Source organism: Hippoglossus hippoglossus, chromosome 1 (genome assembly GCF_009819705.1).
Source record: "Hippoglossus hippoglossus isolate fHipHip1 chromosome 1, fHipHip1.pri, whole genome shotgun sequence".
In the NCBI taxonomy this organism is placed as follows: domain Eukaryota; kingdom Metazoa; phylum Chordata; class Actinopteri; order Pleuronectiformes; family Pleuronectidae; genus Hippoglossus; species Hippoglossus hippoglossus.
In genome coordinates this window covers 9,353,989-9,369,440 of record NC_047151.1, presented here as the reverse complement: position 1 = coordinate 9,369,440, position 15,452 = coordinate 9,353,989, and the positions used below count along the sequence as shown (strand labels likewise).

General features: G+C 43.8%; 2 protein-coding genes across 2 annotated transcripts; one reads left to right on the top strand and one right to left on the bottom strand.

Moving 5' to 3' along the window:
* Nucleotides 1-223: 223 nt before the first annotated feature.
* rln3b (relaxin 3b) lies at nucleotides 224-1,225 on the bottom strand. Its single transcript, XM_034598089.1, has 2 exons — nucleotides 837-1,225; nucleotides 224-746 (listed from the first exon to the last, which is right to left on the bottom strand). The coding sequence occupies exons 1-2, from the start codon at nucleotides 1,084-1,086 to the stop codon at nucleotides 466-468; spliced, it is 531 nt and encodes a 176-aa protein (XP_034453980.1). The 5' UTR covers nucleotides 1,087-1,225; the 3' UTR covers nucleotides 224-465.
* Nucleotides 1,226-2,299: 1,074 nt separating this feature from the next.
* On the top strand, nucleotides 2,300-15,268 carry rfx1b (regulatory factor X, 1b (influences HLA class II expression)). The gene is given in 22 exon segments (XM_034597096.1): nucleotides 2,300-2,457; nucleotides 3,579-3,954; nucleotides 6,732-6,829; nucleotides 6,947-7,039; nucleotides 8,323-8,396; nucleotides 8,556-8,853; nucleotides 8,948-9,129; nucleotides 9,246-9,365; nucleotides 9,710-9,831; nucleotides 9,978-10,096; nucleotides 10,361-10,464; nucleotides 10,582-10,733; nucleotides 10,964-11,061; nucleotides 11,857-11,922; nucleotides 11,924-12,007; nucleotides 12,124-12,243; nucleotides 12,245-12,289; nucleotides 12,292-12,335; nucleotides 12,437-12,479; nucleotides 12,481-12,591; nucleotides 13,311-13,356; nucleotides 13,442-15,268. Coding segments are annotated over 21 exon segments (2,517 nt in total). The 5' UTR covers nucleotides 2,300-2,457; nucleotides 3,579-3,605; the 3' UTR covers nucleotides 13,591-15,268.
* Nucleotides 15,269-15,452: the final 184 nt, after the last annotated feature.

The window sequence follows — 15,452 nt, the reverse complement described above, 5'->3', positions numbered from 1 at the left end:
GTCAGTGCTTTGTAAATGTGTCAATCTACGATATCTACCCCTCAAAACAACCACGTGTAAATCAGAGAATAGTAGGACACGTCATGTACTCATAGTCACCACCACTTCCTCCATTTCAAAATCCTAGTCAAAATTGTTTTTAAAACAAGGTTTTGGAAAAGTGGAAGTGTGAGCATGAACTATCATTTTAGCTTATGTTTAGTAAGATGAACAGACACATTCGTAACACCTCCATAACGCTTTATTAAACATATACATATATATCAATCTGTTATAATCACAATAAACTACTTTTGTACACACATTCACATTCCTGTATCCATTAGTCAAAACACAAGGACAGTAAGTTGGATGGGAAGTGTCATTTCATGAATGGTTACTATGAAAAACTGGAGGAATCACAGTGATGAGTGATATGAGAAGTGATGAGTGATAGGACAAGATGCACGTTTAAGTAGACTAGGTTCAGCAGAGAGAACTGATTTCACTCTTGCTACAGCCCCACTTGCAGCAGGCGTTGGACAGTCCGACCACTACATCCCGTCCTTTCCTGTCCGCACTCCGCAGAGCCTCCAGCACCTCCTCTGAGATCGGCAAGCGAGCTGAGTGTCTGAATCCAGTAGCCACCGGTGCCACCTCCAGCGTTTGATCTTTCCATCCTTTGGACGCTGCAGGATCCTGCTCACTGGTATGTTGAAGGATGGGGTCTGTGTTCCATGGGTCAAAGGCTTCTTCTCCAATGAGAGCTGATAAAAAAAAGGAAAGGTAAATCTCTTCATATTGCATTCAGGCTGTAGGTAAACATGGCAGATATAGTCCCTCGCACACAGTCTTACCTGAGTCTCCTATGCTTCTCCTCCAGCGAGAACCACCACAGGTAAAGATGACAGCTCGTATGAACTCTCTCCCGCACAGTTTCACCCCGTAGAAAGAGGGATGGCCGTCGTTGGAGCGCACCCTGTCTACGAGAGCCACCAACAAACCCAGGGTCAAGAGTGCTGCCTTCCACATGGTGAGAGTGAAAAGATGCTGGAGGTCTTTCAAAGGCTGGAAATCACTTGAGGCGTTGTGTGATTTGCGTTTCATTTCAAACCGCTTATATAGGACCTCAGCTCACCTTCACTATTTGTCATGCTCAGCGATAAGACCCGGAGACCTTTAGGAGCAACAATGCACATGGAGAAAAATTAAAAGTTGTGATTAAGTAGCGAATGATGCCAGAGGTGTTGTCGGCAGAGCTCTCGGCTATCTAACCACATGTGACCTTTTGATGGCCTTTCTGACCTTTACATCAGTTGGGCTTGTGCTGTGTGTCACCTGCACTATCTCCTCCTCGCTATCTGCTCTGCTGGGGAATTGGATGGAGATCACTATCCATTCACCCCAAGAATAGCTGGGGCGATATACGTTGGCGCTCACACACACACACACACACACACACACACACGCACACACACACACACAAACACACACACACACACACACACACAGAGTTGTGTATCCATGATTCCAGAGGACATTGCATCGACCAACATTAAGTCCTTGGCGACTTACATTGATTTTGATGTGAGATTTGCTCGAACATCTAGCCATCATGACTAAATGCCTAACCCTAATTCCAACCCTAACCCTAATTAACCTAAAGTTAATCATATCCCTAACCATAAAATAAGGTCGTAACTCTAAATTTAACTCAACAGCCCACTGAAAGGGGGTCAGAAAGTGAGGACCGGCCAAGATGTGCTCACTTTCCCATGAATACACTATATAAATTAACATTGCTGGAGACTTAGTCTAACCTTTACTATAGTTACCACTTGTCAAACCCTTACCCTAACCTTAACTTAACCTTAATCTTAAAAATAACCTTAACTTAATCTAAACCTCAACCTTAACCCAAAACATGTCTTCACCTATATAAGCTTCTGCTGAAACGGGCCCTTTTCCATGTCAGATAATTAGGATTTTGTAAACAGATTTTAGGTCCCCACAACACTGGTAACACACACACAAACACACCCACACACACACTCTCAAGCCCACGCACACACACACACACACACCTGATGACACTGCATTGACACACACAATATAATTGAATAGAGAGGGCCCGATATGAGGGATGATATCAACATTGTACATTCTGTACAATCATAAAAGTCATATTGGAAGTGGACGTTGTTCTCTGACAACATTGACAGACAGGGACGTCTACTAATCACAGAACGGTATTTTTAATGACGTCGCGACCACCTCCCGGATCAACCAATCAGCCTTTAGTGTAGGGCGGGGCGATAACGGGAGGGTAGCAACAGTTGCCCCGGTGAAGGCGAGGCGCCATAGTCACGGTAGTCCTGGCGACAAGAACCAAGCAACGGGAGTCAACAACAACAACCGAAATATAAGGTGGAAAAAAACTTTAACGACTAAAACGGACAATACTGGGATAAAGCAGAGGTGACAAAGTCAAATATCTCAGTATTATTGTGTCGTGTTGTGTACATTTGAATACGTGTGCTTGTTTGTACAGTCGTCAGCGGTAACGTGGAATCGCTCGAGACTCGCTGATGAAAGTGGTTGCTGGCTCCTCTCTGAACGCAGACCGTTGTTATGGCGATGTCAGATCTTTGATAAGAGCACAAGATGGCGGGTGTGCGTTGTAGTGGCCAGTCGTACTTTTTCCCGTCACATCTGTCAGAGTGTGCCGTTCCGCTCCATGTGACGCCTGAGATCCGAGTGAGGCGTGATCGGTGACGTGGTTATAGATTTATCGACCACCCGACAGGAGTAGTTAGCATTTAGCTGGCTCGCTCAGACGTCACAGGGCAACGTGAGCTGCTAGCCGGGGGAAGCTATCACTCTCGTTTTCGCAACTCACTTTTCAAGCCAGCGATCCAGAGACGCTGGGCACAGAAACGCACATGGGGCAGCTCGGCCGACATTAGGGTTAATGAGTCACACAAGCGGAGACATGAGTGTGACGTGTTTCTGAGTGTTTTTGTGACTTTGAAAAAGTTTTTGGTCTGACATTGAAAGTCGACAAGTCACCTCCGTGCACACGGTGTGCCGTGTGATCATCTGATTGTGTTGTTTGCCGTGTTGGTTCCCGCAGGAGTGGCTTGTCCCACAGGGGCATGGCTCTAAAATCCTGTCTGACAGTGGGCCTCACAACTGATGAGTTTATTTCCAGATGGGGCATTGGGGCATTACATTGTTTAAGATTTAATCATTTTCAGTTAAGTCATTCTATTTAATTTGACACAGTGAGATAACATTGCTTTTGAAATGTACTACATTGCCTTATTTTCATCTATGGATCTTAATTTTGCACTGTTGTTCATATGGGATCAAACAGGAAAGGCTTTAGACTACTGCTTAATCTCAGACAAAAGCCCCACTTCCTCCTCTGGTTTATGTTTCCTCACACACACACACACACACACACATATGCACACATAACACATTTGTGTGCACACACTCTAGCTCTATCTAGCCAAAACCTTGGTGAAATTATGATAAGCCAACCATATGTGTTTGCAGCACTTTCATTAATGACTTCCATCGCCTTTTATCCACAGAACTAGTGCCTCAAAGGATTGGTTGCCATGGCAACTTCTGGATACTCGGAGGACCTTCAGCCTCAGCAGGCCAACTCAGTAACCTTAGCAACACCTGCTGCCACCACACCCTCATCCACGAAGACGACACACTTCCTGTCCGAGATCCCACCAACCTCTGGAACCACCGCAACAGCCAACCAATCGTCCGGCGTCTCAAAAACCGGACAGGGTGCACTTTGTTCTCAAGCGCCGCCCACCCAGGCCCAGAGCCAGAAGGCAGTGGTTCTGACCACTCCCACGCAGCACTATGTGTCCCCTAACATTCAGCACTCGACGGTCCAGAAAAGTAATGGTCAGAGTGGTTCTCCTCAGTACATCATAGTCACGGTCACAGGTGAGAGGCACATGTATGACTGACACTGTATAATACACATTTTGCAAACACACACAATGCTTTCACACATTTTCAAGCTCCTATAAGCAACCGGAGGACATGCTACACCAAGCAGTCTGAGCAAGGTTCAATATGTCCTGCAAGTGTCTTATAAGCTATAAACAACAGGCTGGTTCCTGCTGGGAGACTGACAGAGCTGTCTGGCACAGTGTGTTACATTTTAGTTAGAAATCAATGGCAGGGGGCAGTTGTGTTTAGATATTTGTATAAAGATCTTTAAAGCAATGACAAATGCTTGTACTTAGTTTCCAGGACCAATCGCCATTTCAAATATTTTTTGAGCAGTAAAGAAAAAATAAAATAGTAGTAATATTATTATTTTGATAAAGATGATGTTTAGTTATTGTTTGGGTTTATAAGTCCAGGTTACACATTTTATGCCCTATTCAATTGCATGCCATCTTTAAAATCGTCCCTGATTGGATGATGAGTGAAGTCTCCCTAAATCCTGTAAGAACTGAGGAACCAGTGATGTAGTTTGCCTGTCTGGTTTGGTGGTGCATACATTATGAGGACAGAATACGCTGATGGACTCGGTTGCTAGGCTGCGTAGTCTCTAACGTGGGAGCGCGGACGACTGATGGATGGAATCTGACTTTTCTTTTACTCTGCTGTTTTTACTGTTCTAGATAGCGAGTGGCATACTGACGTTTTGATCGTTATGATAGAATCCAATTTGAATTAGGCTTTTGGTGTTTTTTGAAACGTATCCTCGTATAAAAAACACGCTTAGTCAAAAAGAAACCAGTTTAATCAGGCATTTTGAAAGATGGTGGAAGTGAGAGAGAATCGACCCCATCTCTGGAGTCTATCTCTATGTTTATTTTAGGGTCGTCTATTCGTAGATCTTTTTGCCTGCTAGTATCATGTAACACTATGCACTCTCACCCAGAGGGAGAGAGTCACATGGCCAAGGCCTGGATCACTAAGTTAACTGAATAAATGTGAAAAAGAATCCCCCTACATCTGAAGCATGGACTGCAGTTTACCCCAGTACTGTTTCTCAGATAACTTAGTATAACTACTTGATTAGAGAATACAATGCAGCGTTTGTGCTCTTCTGTCACATGTGTTCACATTTTAGTTTGCAGGCTGAAATGATGTACATTAACATTTCTATTAAAAATGGAACAGAACGATCAATGTGACACTTACAAAGGACAAATGTTTTTCTGCTTATCTGGGACTTCATTACGGCAGCAGTATTATGAATGCAGCAGGGATTATAAGAAGTTAAGCTTCACCTGGCAAATAGGAAGATTATTTTTCATTATCAGTCAACGTGTCTCATGTGTTTAATTTCAACCTTAAAAAAAAAGACACATGTCCATCACAATGGGCTAAAGATTCTTAGAGATGTGGCCTATAGTGACACGTCCCCACATCTCTGATAATGTAGGAGACAAAATTCTGCGGTTATTTGAGCTGACCACATATTCAAAATATTAATAGTTACGATGTTGTTTGCAAAAATATCTTAATAAAATAAAGGGTTAGGTATTAAGTATTATGTGCACTGAAAAGCATTTGTAATATTCATCGCCCCCCTTTATGTCCCGGGGCGTTTCCAGTTTCTGGATTTGATTCTGTAAATGCTTTTTCTTTATTTTTTGGTCTGCGCTTTATCTGCAACCCAAAAATGTTTAATAGTTTTCTAAAAGACTACTGATTAATATGTGATTGTCAATCAATGAATTGATCAATTATTTCTGTGGAAATGCCCAGTGAAAGTGAGGCACAAGCAGTTAGAGCTAAAACCATCAGAGGAGAGACTGAATCTCATTTTCCACCAGCTATCGTAACATAAACTCATATTGAATGATGGTTTGTGCCGAGTTGTGCTGGCTCTGTTGTGACCCAGGAGTAACTAGGGTGGCACATACCTCCACCAAGCTCCAACGGTCCCCTTTAATTCAATCAAGCTTCACGAAATTTCACACACTCATAGAGATCAGTTTTCTAAATGCACTCGATTTTTTCCATCAAGATGCAATAATTATTCCCTGGAAAAAACCTGGATCCGCCTTCTGATCTGGATCCATCCCAAAATGTACCAGGTTCTTCCCTGACCCATACCGCATACTTCCACCAAGTTTCATGGAAATCCATTCAGTTGTTTTTGTGTAATCTTGCTTACAAACAAACACACCAACAATCAAAGGGACAGGGGTGACATCCCAACATCCTCGGCTGAAGTAATTTCACCCAAGGAGTTTGCAGCAGTTACCTCAAAGTACAATAAAGAGCGGCACAGTGCAAAACACTTCAAGCAAAAATGTTTCTCACCTGAAGGATTTAAAGAAAGTGAATATTACCCTCTCCTCCATCCGCCCACTCCCCTTCCCTCTATCCTCCATCCCTCATGTATCTCTCATTTCCCTCTCATCTGATCTGCATGTTTACAAGATGGAGGGATTTCTCTCTCCATCTGGGGAGATTAGCTGTCCAAGGCTGTCCTTCTGCATGCAACATATAAAGATGAAATGAGAGTTCGGACAGACACACGCTTTCCCTCCTCACTATCGGTCTCTCCTCTGCCAAGCAAAAAAAAAAAAGAAACAGTTGCAGGATGTTCTGCAGCGGCTGTTATTACGATTTGGAAGCAGTGTGTCGTGAGTACTGAACTTGTGGTGATGGTGGCTGGATTTTTTTTGTATTGCTTTTTATTTGATCATCTGATGAACCTTCTCTCCTCACGCTCCGTGTGCCATCCCCAGAGGGTTCTGTTCACTCCAATGACAGTCTGTCGGACTCCAGCCCGTCCGGCCCTGGCGTTCCTACTCAGGTGGTCCAACCGGTGCAGACCTCCGCACAGGTGAGCCCCTTGCATATTTACAAACCATATCAGCCATTTGAGCCCATAGGAGCAGGTTATAAACAGAGGGATGGTTGCCGACAAAGTTTTATTTGACCCTCTGACTTTACTCACCAGCAGAGGTCAGTGTTGCAGGCAGTGTCACAGGCAGCCAAGAGAATTCATACAGGCCACATCAACAACCTGCAGCCGGTGCTCATTAACCAGGAGGTAAACAGACACACACAAGACATTTTGTGTGATCATGTAAGAGACTAGACATTAAATACTTTCAGTTTGAGTTTATGGGTAATTCCATCATGTGTTCATTATTCATGATTTTGTCAAGCGGTACATTTAACAGCAAGTCCAAGAGCGGGATGTAGGAGAGAAAGACTTTAGTGCCTGCACCTCTGACACACTTTCACTTTTTCACTCTCTCAAGCTGATCCCTCACTCTCTCCACAGTTTACCTTAACAGTGTGTTTGCCTTGCCACAGATCTGATATTCAACCTTATATTCATCTTTACTGGCAGACAACAACCCTTCTACTTCCTTGCTTCACTGGTTGTAATCTGTATCTAATACACATCTTTAGAATATCGTGTCATCTGAGAAATTCGGTCAACAACATGGCTTCCACTGACATACAGTAATCATGATGGTGAGCTGTCCAACAGGTTTCAAAAATTGCGGTGGCACTGCTCTGCCCTTCCTCTGAACATAAACAGCCACATTTAAATTTACTAGATCCAGATTTTTACTTGGATCCCGCACCAAATTGCACAGATACATAAATATCAGTCCCCTTAACATACCTGGATTTTTTTAATCAACGGACTTTTTGAAAAACACCTTGTATGCTTAAAGTAAAAAATAAATCCTGGATCAGCCGCATGATCTGGATCTAATGGATTTTTCCCTGAGCCACACTACATCCTTGCATCAAGTGTCATGGTAATCTCGTCCAGTTGTTTTTGCATAATGCTGCTAACTAACAGACAAAGAAACAAATGCAGAGGAAAACAACCTCCTTGGTGGAGGTAATTATCTCCCTTCTCTCACTTTAACTGAGCGTTTAAGCATCTTTCAGCTCATTATTTTGGTTTTGATTTGCTTCTCTGCTCCGATCAATGTTGTTTCCGCCACAGCAGGGACCTGTTTCTAGCAAACAAAAAAGCTCAGAAAACCCACAGGACACTGCCCTGCCAAGCACAAAATACAGGACACATAGAACAATTTGTGACTAGCCAGAACATTGTGGAGCAATTAGCAGCTAAAGAGCAAGAGATGTTCCTCAATGAGTGGTGGAGACCAAATACAGAGCTGAAAGCGAGTGAATACTTTCATGTCCTCATTTGGACATAAACACAGCCTCAATTGAATGCTAGTGTTGCTCCATGCCTACTGAATGTTAAAAGAAACAAACATTCATCATAACATCTTTTTGCACTGCCCTGAAAATACAAATCTGTGAACGCTGCTTTATGTCTCCTCTTTTCTTGTTGTCCAGGTGGAGCATGTGTACCCTGGCCAGGTGCAGTATGTGGACGGAGCCGGAGATGCAACCTTCACCACATCCAACATGTGAGAAGAAAAGCAAACTGCTCTGGCTGATTTTTACACATCTCTCAGAAATGCTCTCTGACAACCACGATCAATCATACACATAATGCAACTTTCTTTTTCATAAAAACTATTGTGTATTCATGTTTCTCTATGCATGTTCTTTTCTTTCTTGTCCAGTCGATCAAGCAACTACCCTTTCTCCGACTCGCCGCTCTACTCCCAGACCCCTCCCATGTCCTCTTCCACTTACTATGAGGATACGCCCGGCTCTGAGTCCGACATCAGCGGTGCTGTGACCTCAGTTTCTGTGGCAACAGGAGGAGCCAATAGCGGGGCAGCTGCTGCGGGGGGAGCGGGCTACGTCGTTCAGGGAAGTTATGTGTTAGGAGGAGGAGGAGGAGGGGGAGCATCAGCAGGTGGAGGAGGAGGAGGACAGAGTTACACTAGCCCTAACTCTCGTGCCCCACCTGCTACTGTGAGTACTCAAGTTGTAAAATGAAAAACGTACATTGTCATAATCTATGGCATGAAGGCTCAAAAACTAATATGGTGTGACCCACCATCTTTAGGTGCAGTGGCTGTGTGATAACTACGAGGGGGCGGAGGGGGTGAGTTTACCTCGCTGTACCCTTTACTACCACTACCTGCTGCACTGCCAGGAGCAGAAACTAGAACCTGTTAATGCTGCATCCTTCGGGAAACTCATCAGGTCTGTCTTCATGGGGCTACGTACGAGAAGATTAGGGACTAGGTACACACACATACACACACACACACACACACACACACACAATCGCACTTGTACATTGGTGTTGATAGACTCATATGTCAGGTCACTGTCCTAACCTTTCTCTGCGTGTGCTTCAGAGGGAATTCTAAGTACCACTACTACGGCCTGAGGATTAAATCTGGTTCCCCGCTCCTAAGACTGATGGATGAGCAGCAGCACATGGCGATGAGGCAGCAGCCCTTTTCACAGAAAAACAGGTATCTGCGCACGGACTTGTACTTTTGTGAAACCTTAAATTACCACATTACCTTTGAGATCCTGTAAATATAGTATGAAGTCACATCAGTGCACATCATGGTCCCTTTGAAATGCCCCTGGCCTGAGTTGCAATTTTGTAACTGTCCGCGGACATTGCACATTGCACTGATGTCATCATTGTTTCTTCCTTGTTTTCACTTGTGTTTTGACATGCTCTGTGTGCCTTTGAGTTGCCCTCCGGGGACAAATAAAGTGGTTTTGAAATGCTCTACTTACAACATAACCTGCTTTTTTTTTGTGACTCCTTCCTCTCTGCCCCTCTGAATGCTGGGTATTCTAACAGGATAAAGCCAGTTCAGAAGACACAGGGGATCACAAACGGTACATCAGGTGGGACGGGTCAACAGCAGGCAGCGGGGCTCTGTGATATTTCAGCCCAGGTCCAACAGTATCAGCAGTTTCTGGGTGAGGAACAACTGCATGAAGTCCACCATTGCTTTCTATTACTTACTATATGATTTGAATCTAAAGCAGTAACATGTGGAACTCAAGAGCTTACTGTTTCATCTCCATGTTCCTCTGTTTCTCTGCCTCTGCTGAATCTGGTGTAGAGGCGTCAAGGCTGCTGCCAGACTTTGTGGACGTGGATCTGCAAGACGGCCCCCTGCCTGATGGGATCCTTTTAGAACACCTCAAGGCCTTTCAGACTCTCTACAGAGAACACTGTGAGGTAGGCTGCAGTGAACCGAGAGAAGACACACACACTGATCACATCGTCCTTATTCTCATGTTTGCATCCTTATTAGAACCTAACCTAACCTGGTGTTAAAAGTTGAAATACATTTGCTGTACAGTGCAGCACATAGGTGTTAAAAAGTGCTAACAAGATAGCAAGCTCCCTGTACTAATGAGGAATTAAAAATGTGAGAACATTATTAATACAATTGCAAAGTTTGAAATACCTTTGTGTTTTTATGTCTGTGATTCCTCACAGGCCGTTCTGGATGTGATGGTCAACCTTCAGTTCACTCTTGTGGAGACACTGTGGAAATCCTTCTGGAGGTTCAGCCAGAGCAATGACACAGAATCTCTCAACCTGTAAATATCACAAACGCACGATGCAACAACCTCATGAGAGATTCAAAACACTGCTACACCTGACTCCAAACGGTCCGTCTCCACCTCTGTTAAGTCTAATCTCATGCGTTCCCCCAGGCACAATGAGTCTGAGAAGCGACTGCCCAAGTCCTGCCTGGTGGTGCTGTGTAAGTTTGAGCCAGTGTTGCGCTGGACGAAAGAGTGCGACAACCTGCTGTACCAGACTCTGGTGGAGATCCTCATCCCGGACGTACTGAGACCCATCCCGAGTAAGTAATTAAGGCCTGTAAGAGCCCTGAATGGATAACTGTCTGGTGAGGTAATCGAGACTAATTCGTAGATTTATGGGATCTCAGTGTGAAAGCTGATGGGAAATTGTTCATAAAACTGGGGCCAAGGTTGAGGGGGTTCTCCTCTATGACGCCCTTCAGGTTTGAATCAAAATGTAAAGCCATTCTCTCTCTTTCTCCCCTCTCCATCACCACCATCACTGCTTCAGGTGCCTTAACTCAGGCCATCCGTAACTTTGCCAAGAGTCTGGAGAATTGGTTGACAGGTGCCATGATGAACATTCCAGAGGAGATGGTTCGCATAAAGGTATTTGTGTGCTGCACTGATAAGATATCAAGTCATTTGAAACAACCAGAGTCGACCAAACGTCTGTACATAGAATAAAAACAAAGAGAAATACAAGATTGGATAAAAAGGCTAAAAGGTGAGGACAGTCAAAACCTTGCGAGAACATGTGGGTCTTCAGTTTAACCTTAAATATGTCTACGGAGGCAGAACACTTAATTGTAAATGTTGAACTGTTCCGAAGCTTAATAGCGATTACAGTAAACGCACACTTCACTTTTTCCCTTTAGCCTTGACAAAGGGACAGCCAGGAGCAGCTAATGCATTGTATCACCAGGCCATTTAAAGCTTTAAAAACAAAATAATCTTGTGCTGAATCCTATACTTAAAAGAAGGCCAGAGCAGGGACAGAGCTCTGCATCCTTTCTTTTATATCTTTGTATTTAATGCCCAAACACGACCAAACGTCAACAATTTCTATTAATGGCTATCCAAATGATTTCTAGATCAAGTTTAAGCAGGGACCAATGAACAGGAAAAAAAATCCACATTCTTGTTTCACCAAAGAGCTACAGGCTGCAAATGCAGTGGGTATCAGATTGGAACAATTCACAAAAAATTTAAGATGAGAGACAAATCACACACACACAAAGAATCATCATGCATGTAAACATGTGTGACCTGAATGATGGGATGTAACTGTATCTTTTGTTTTGTTATGCATGTTGGTTGAGTTCCATGTGAGCTGGGCCTAATTGCAGCCACCTCCTGACATGTACATCTTATATTCATACTTTCCTTTCCCCCTTTCCTCAGGTGGTGTGCGTCAGCTCTTTCTCCCAAACGCTGCGACGCTACACCAGCCTGAACCACCTGGCTCAGGGCCGCCCGCGCCGTCCTCCAGAACTCAGCCCAGATCAACCAGATGCTCTCCGACCTCAACCGTGTGGATTTTACCAATGTACAGGTCTGTCAGTATTAACAGTCTCTCTCCTCTACCCCTTCCCTGCTCTTATTTTCCGGTGTTGAAGTTAAAGTGAATTACAGCAGAACCCTGACAGTTTCGACACGCGTTCCCCTCAGGAGCAGGCATCCTGGGTGTGTCAGTGTGATGACAATGTGGTCCAGAGGCTGGAGCAGGACTTTAAAATGACTCTGCAGCAGCAGAACTCCCTGGAGCAGTGGGCTACCTGGCTGGATAGTGGTCGTCTCCCAGGTGCTAAAGCCGTACGAGCAGAATCCTGTCGCCCTACGAAGGCTGCAAAGATCTTCCTGCTCAACTGGTCCTTCTACAGGTGAGTGGAAAAAAACCCTGATCAATAAAGATGCAGCTAAAAAAACTATTGGTTTTGTGTTGAGGATACATTTTGTGCTACGTCCTCTGGTTTCTCACCAGTTCTATGGTCATCCGAGACCTGACTCTGCGCAGCGCCGCCAGTTTTTGGCTCCTTTCACCTGATCCGCTTGCTGTATGATGAGTACATGTACTACCTGATCGAGCACAGGGTGGCCCAGGCTAAAGGAGAGACACCCATTGCTGTCATGGGAGAAGTATGTACCCACTCATGGTGTCAATCGCTCACATAGTGATGATACATTTGATCAACCTACTAATTCCAGAAATGTCTGTTTGTCTGTCTGTATGTGAAACGCACATCAATAGTAACAGTTCATCTCATCAGCTTCACACTTGCATTGTGTGTTGTGAATGGGACCAGGGAAACATGGTGCTATTTGGGACACGTGATACGTTCACTATTAATAAACTTTGCATAAACAGGGAAACGGCCCGGCAGAGAGCGGATGCAGGGCTGAACTGTCTGTGGACCAAGTTGAACATGTCTTCCTCTTATTCCTTGGATAAAATACAGCTGTGGTTGGCAACTGGCGGCCCAGAGCAGTACTGATGATATAATTATTAGCAATAATATATGTCCCACCAGGTCATCTTGATCATTTGATTATTTTATTTCACCAAATCGGAGGACACAGACATTCACGGGTATCGCGGCATGGCACCAACATTAATAGAATCACTTTGAAACGTTATGAAGTTGTGAAGCCTCACAGAACTCTGAAATAGCCAACATGCTATGTATGAAAAATGAACAGCATTCAAACATATATGAACCACTCATGTGAACAATAATAAAGCAAATTCAGTATCATTTTATGAAAAACATACACTTTAAAGAATCTGGTGGATCACAGGTTCACAACGTGCACTGCACCAACGTTAATAAATGTCCAATCTTTTGTCTGTGTTGTAGTTTGCCAGCACTGTCAAGAGAAGAGCCTCTCCAGACATGGAAAAAGGTAAACTCGACACGGTTCTCGTCACAAATATGTTTCGATCTAGCGTCTGTCATCTCATTGTCCTGTCACTGTGTTTCTCCATCAGAAGAAGAAGAAGAGGACGAGGAAGAGGAGAGTGAAGACGAGAGCGGCGACCTCGTGCTGCAGTCCAGCTCTCTGAGCGCGGTCGACGAGGAGTCGATGGAACCGCCCGCCAAGCAGCCCAGGGCAACTTTAAATCTGCACACACCTTAGCCAGTCATCTGAATAACTAACACGCTCCACTTCATGCCCATGTTTGCTTTAAGTTTAACATCATATCATCGCGTTCTGTCGAGATGTTTGACGTGGAGTCTGTGGTTGTTTGGTGCGTGTGATAAAAGTGGGAGACCCCTCTGCCAATTTCGTATGTTCCGCTTTTTTTTTTTGCTGCCATTCTTTTTTCTCTTGGCCTTCACCTGATCATTTACAATCCTTCCCTGTGCCTTCCCTGTGTGTGCAGTGGCTCTGCGTCAATATCCACTCCTGGCCAGCCTCAGCTGTACAGTATATACAGTGTGTTCTCGCCTCCCTGCTGCCCTGCCTTAACCACTGACCTGATTGCTGTGGAGAGATGAGAAGACTGCAGCAGTTTTCATTGTAAAACGTCTAAACTCCAAACTATCTTACATTGCCTTTAAAGCAATGACTATGCAGGGGAGCTGGACTTTATTGAACAGCACAGTCTGAATTATGATTTATAAGTTTTTTTTTAATCTCAGAGTAGCATCTGGTATGATACTGCAATTTTGTGATTTACAGCTATTTGTGGATGCCATATTTGACTTTGTGGTTTTTGGTTCATTTTGGCCAACTAACTGATACCCTGTGCCTTTGCGAGATTAATAGCCTGGAAAAAAAAAAGAAAGAAAAAAGCTTGTACTCTATATATTCTGTATCGGTGGATTAATAAATGAAGGTCCTGTGAAGTGGCTTTGGTGTTGTCATGAGCTTTTGCTGGCTGTTTAGAAAAGAAACTGAGATTTTCGATGGTTGAGCTTTGTTGTGATGAGTCCACCCAGTTTGCTTTTCATCCATCCATCCATCCATTCATCCATCCATCCATCCATCCAAGCAAGCTCATATGTCTTATACACACTCAAACTCCTACTGGACAGACAGTGCTACCCTACCATGCACACATGTTGATAAACAGTGCAACTTTAGTCCAAAGCTTATCCACACTTTACTACACTGTATCCATGGCAACCTCTGTACCAGCTAGATGTACCAGCCACAGTTTTTGTAGTGTAAAAGTAGATGTTTATTTTCTGGGTTTCTATGTTGAATATATTACAGATAATCTATCTTATGTACCTTTTGTGAATGCTGTCAAATATGCGGACTGTTTGTATGTTGTTGAACCATCACTGCCTTAAGAAACATGTCGTGCTGTGTCCACCATCCAGAGTATTGAGCTATATTTTTATTGTGATGATGATGATGGACCAAGCATGTGAAAATGGTGGCTGGCTTTCTAAAATGACCTTTTCTAAAGAGCACATGCTCAACCAGCCGCTTCACGCGTAGGCAGGAGCAGATGTTGATTTTATGAAGCGTTGGGACTTGTAGAAAAGATGATAGTCATTGTGAGACTGCAGGAAGACCCGATTTTAAGATCCCACCAAAGAGCACTGAATAGGAAAAAAGGTATATTTACATTTATTCATACAGTGACGGCAGACGACTAAACCTGCCTTGAAAATTTAAATCAACTGCTAACTGCACTGACGCCATCAATCATGTGACTTGGATTCTGTCCCTTGTTTGTGCTGCAGAATATTTTATAAACGAGGGCCTCTTGCTGTTTTCCTGAAGACCTTTGTATTCGAACCTGTGATCAATATTGTAGCTTTATTCTCACTGTTAACTAAAAAGATGTGATTGCTCTCAATGTGTGCCACATGTTCCCTTCTTACAGAAACGCATTGCATTCAAAAAACATTCTTCTCAGTTTTCGGAATTGAGATAGCACATGATCCATTTTATTTCTGTCTGAACGGTCCCAAAGTCCTGAGGTGTCTGTGAAATGCCGACAATCTAATAGAGATGACATAGATATTGCTTAAAGACACAAT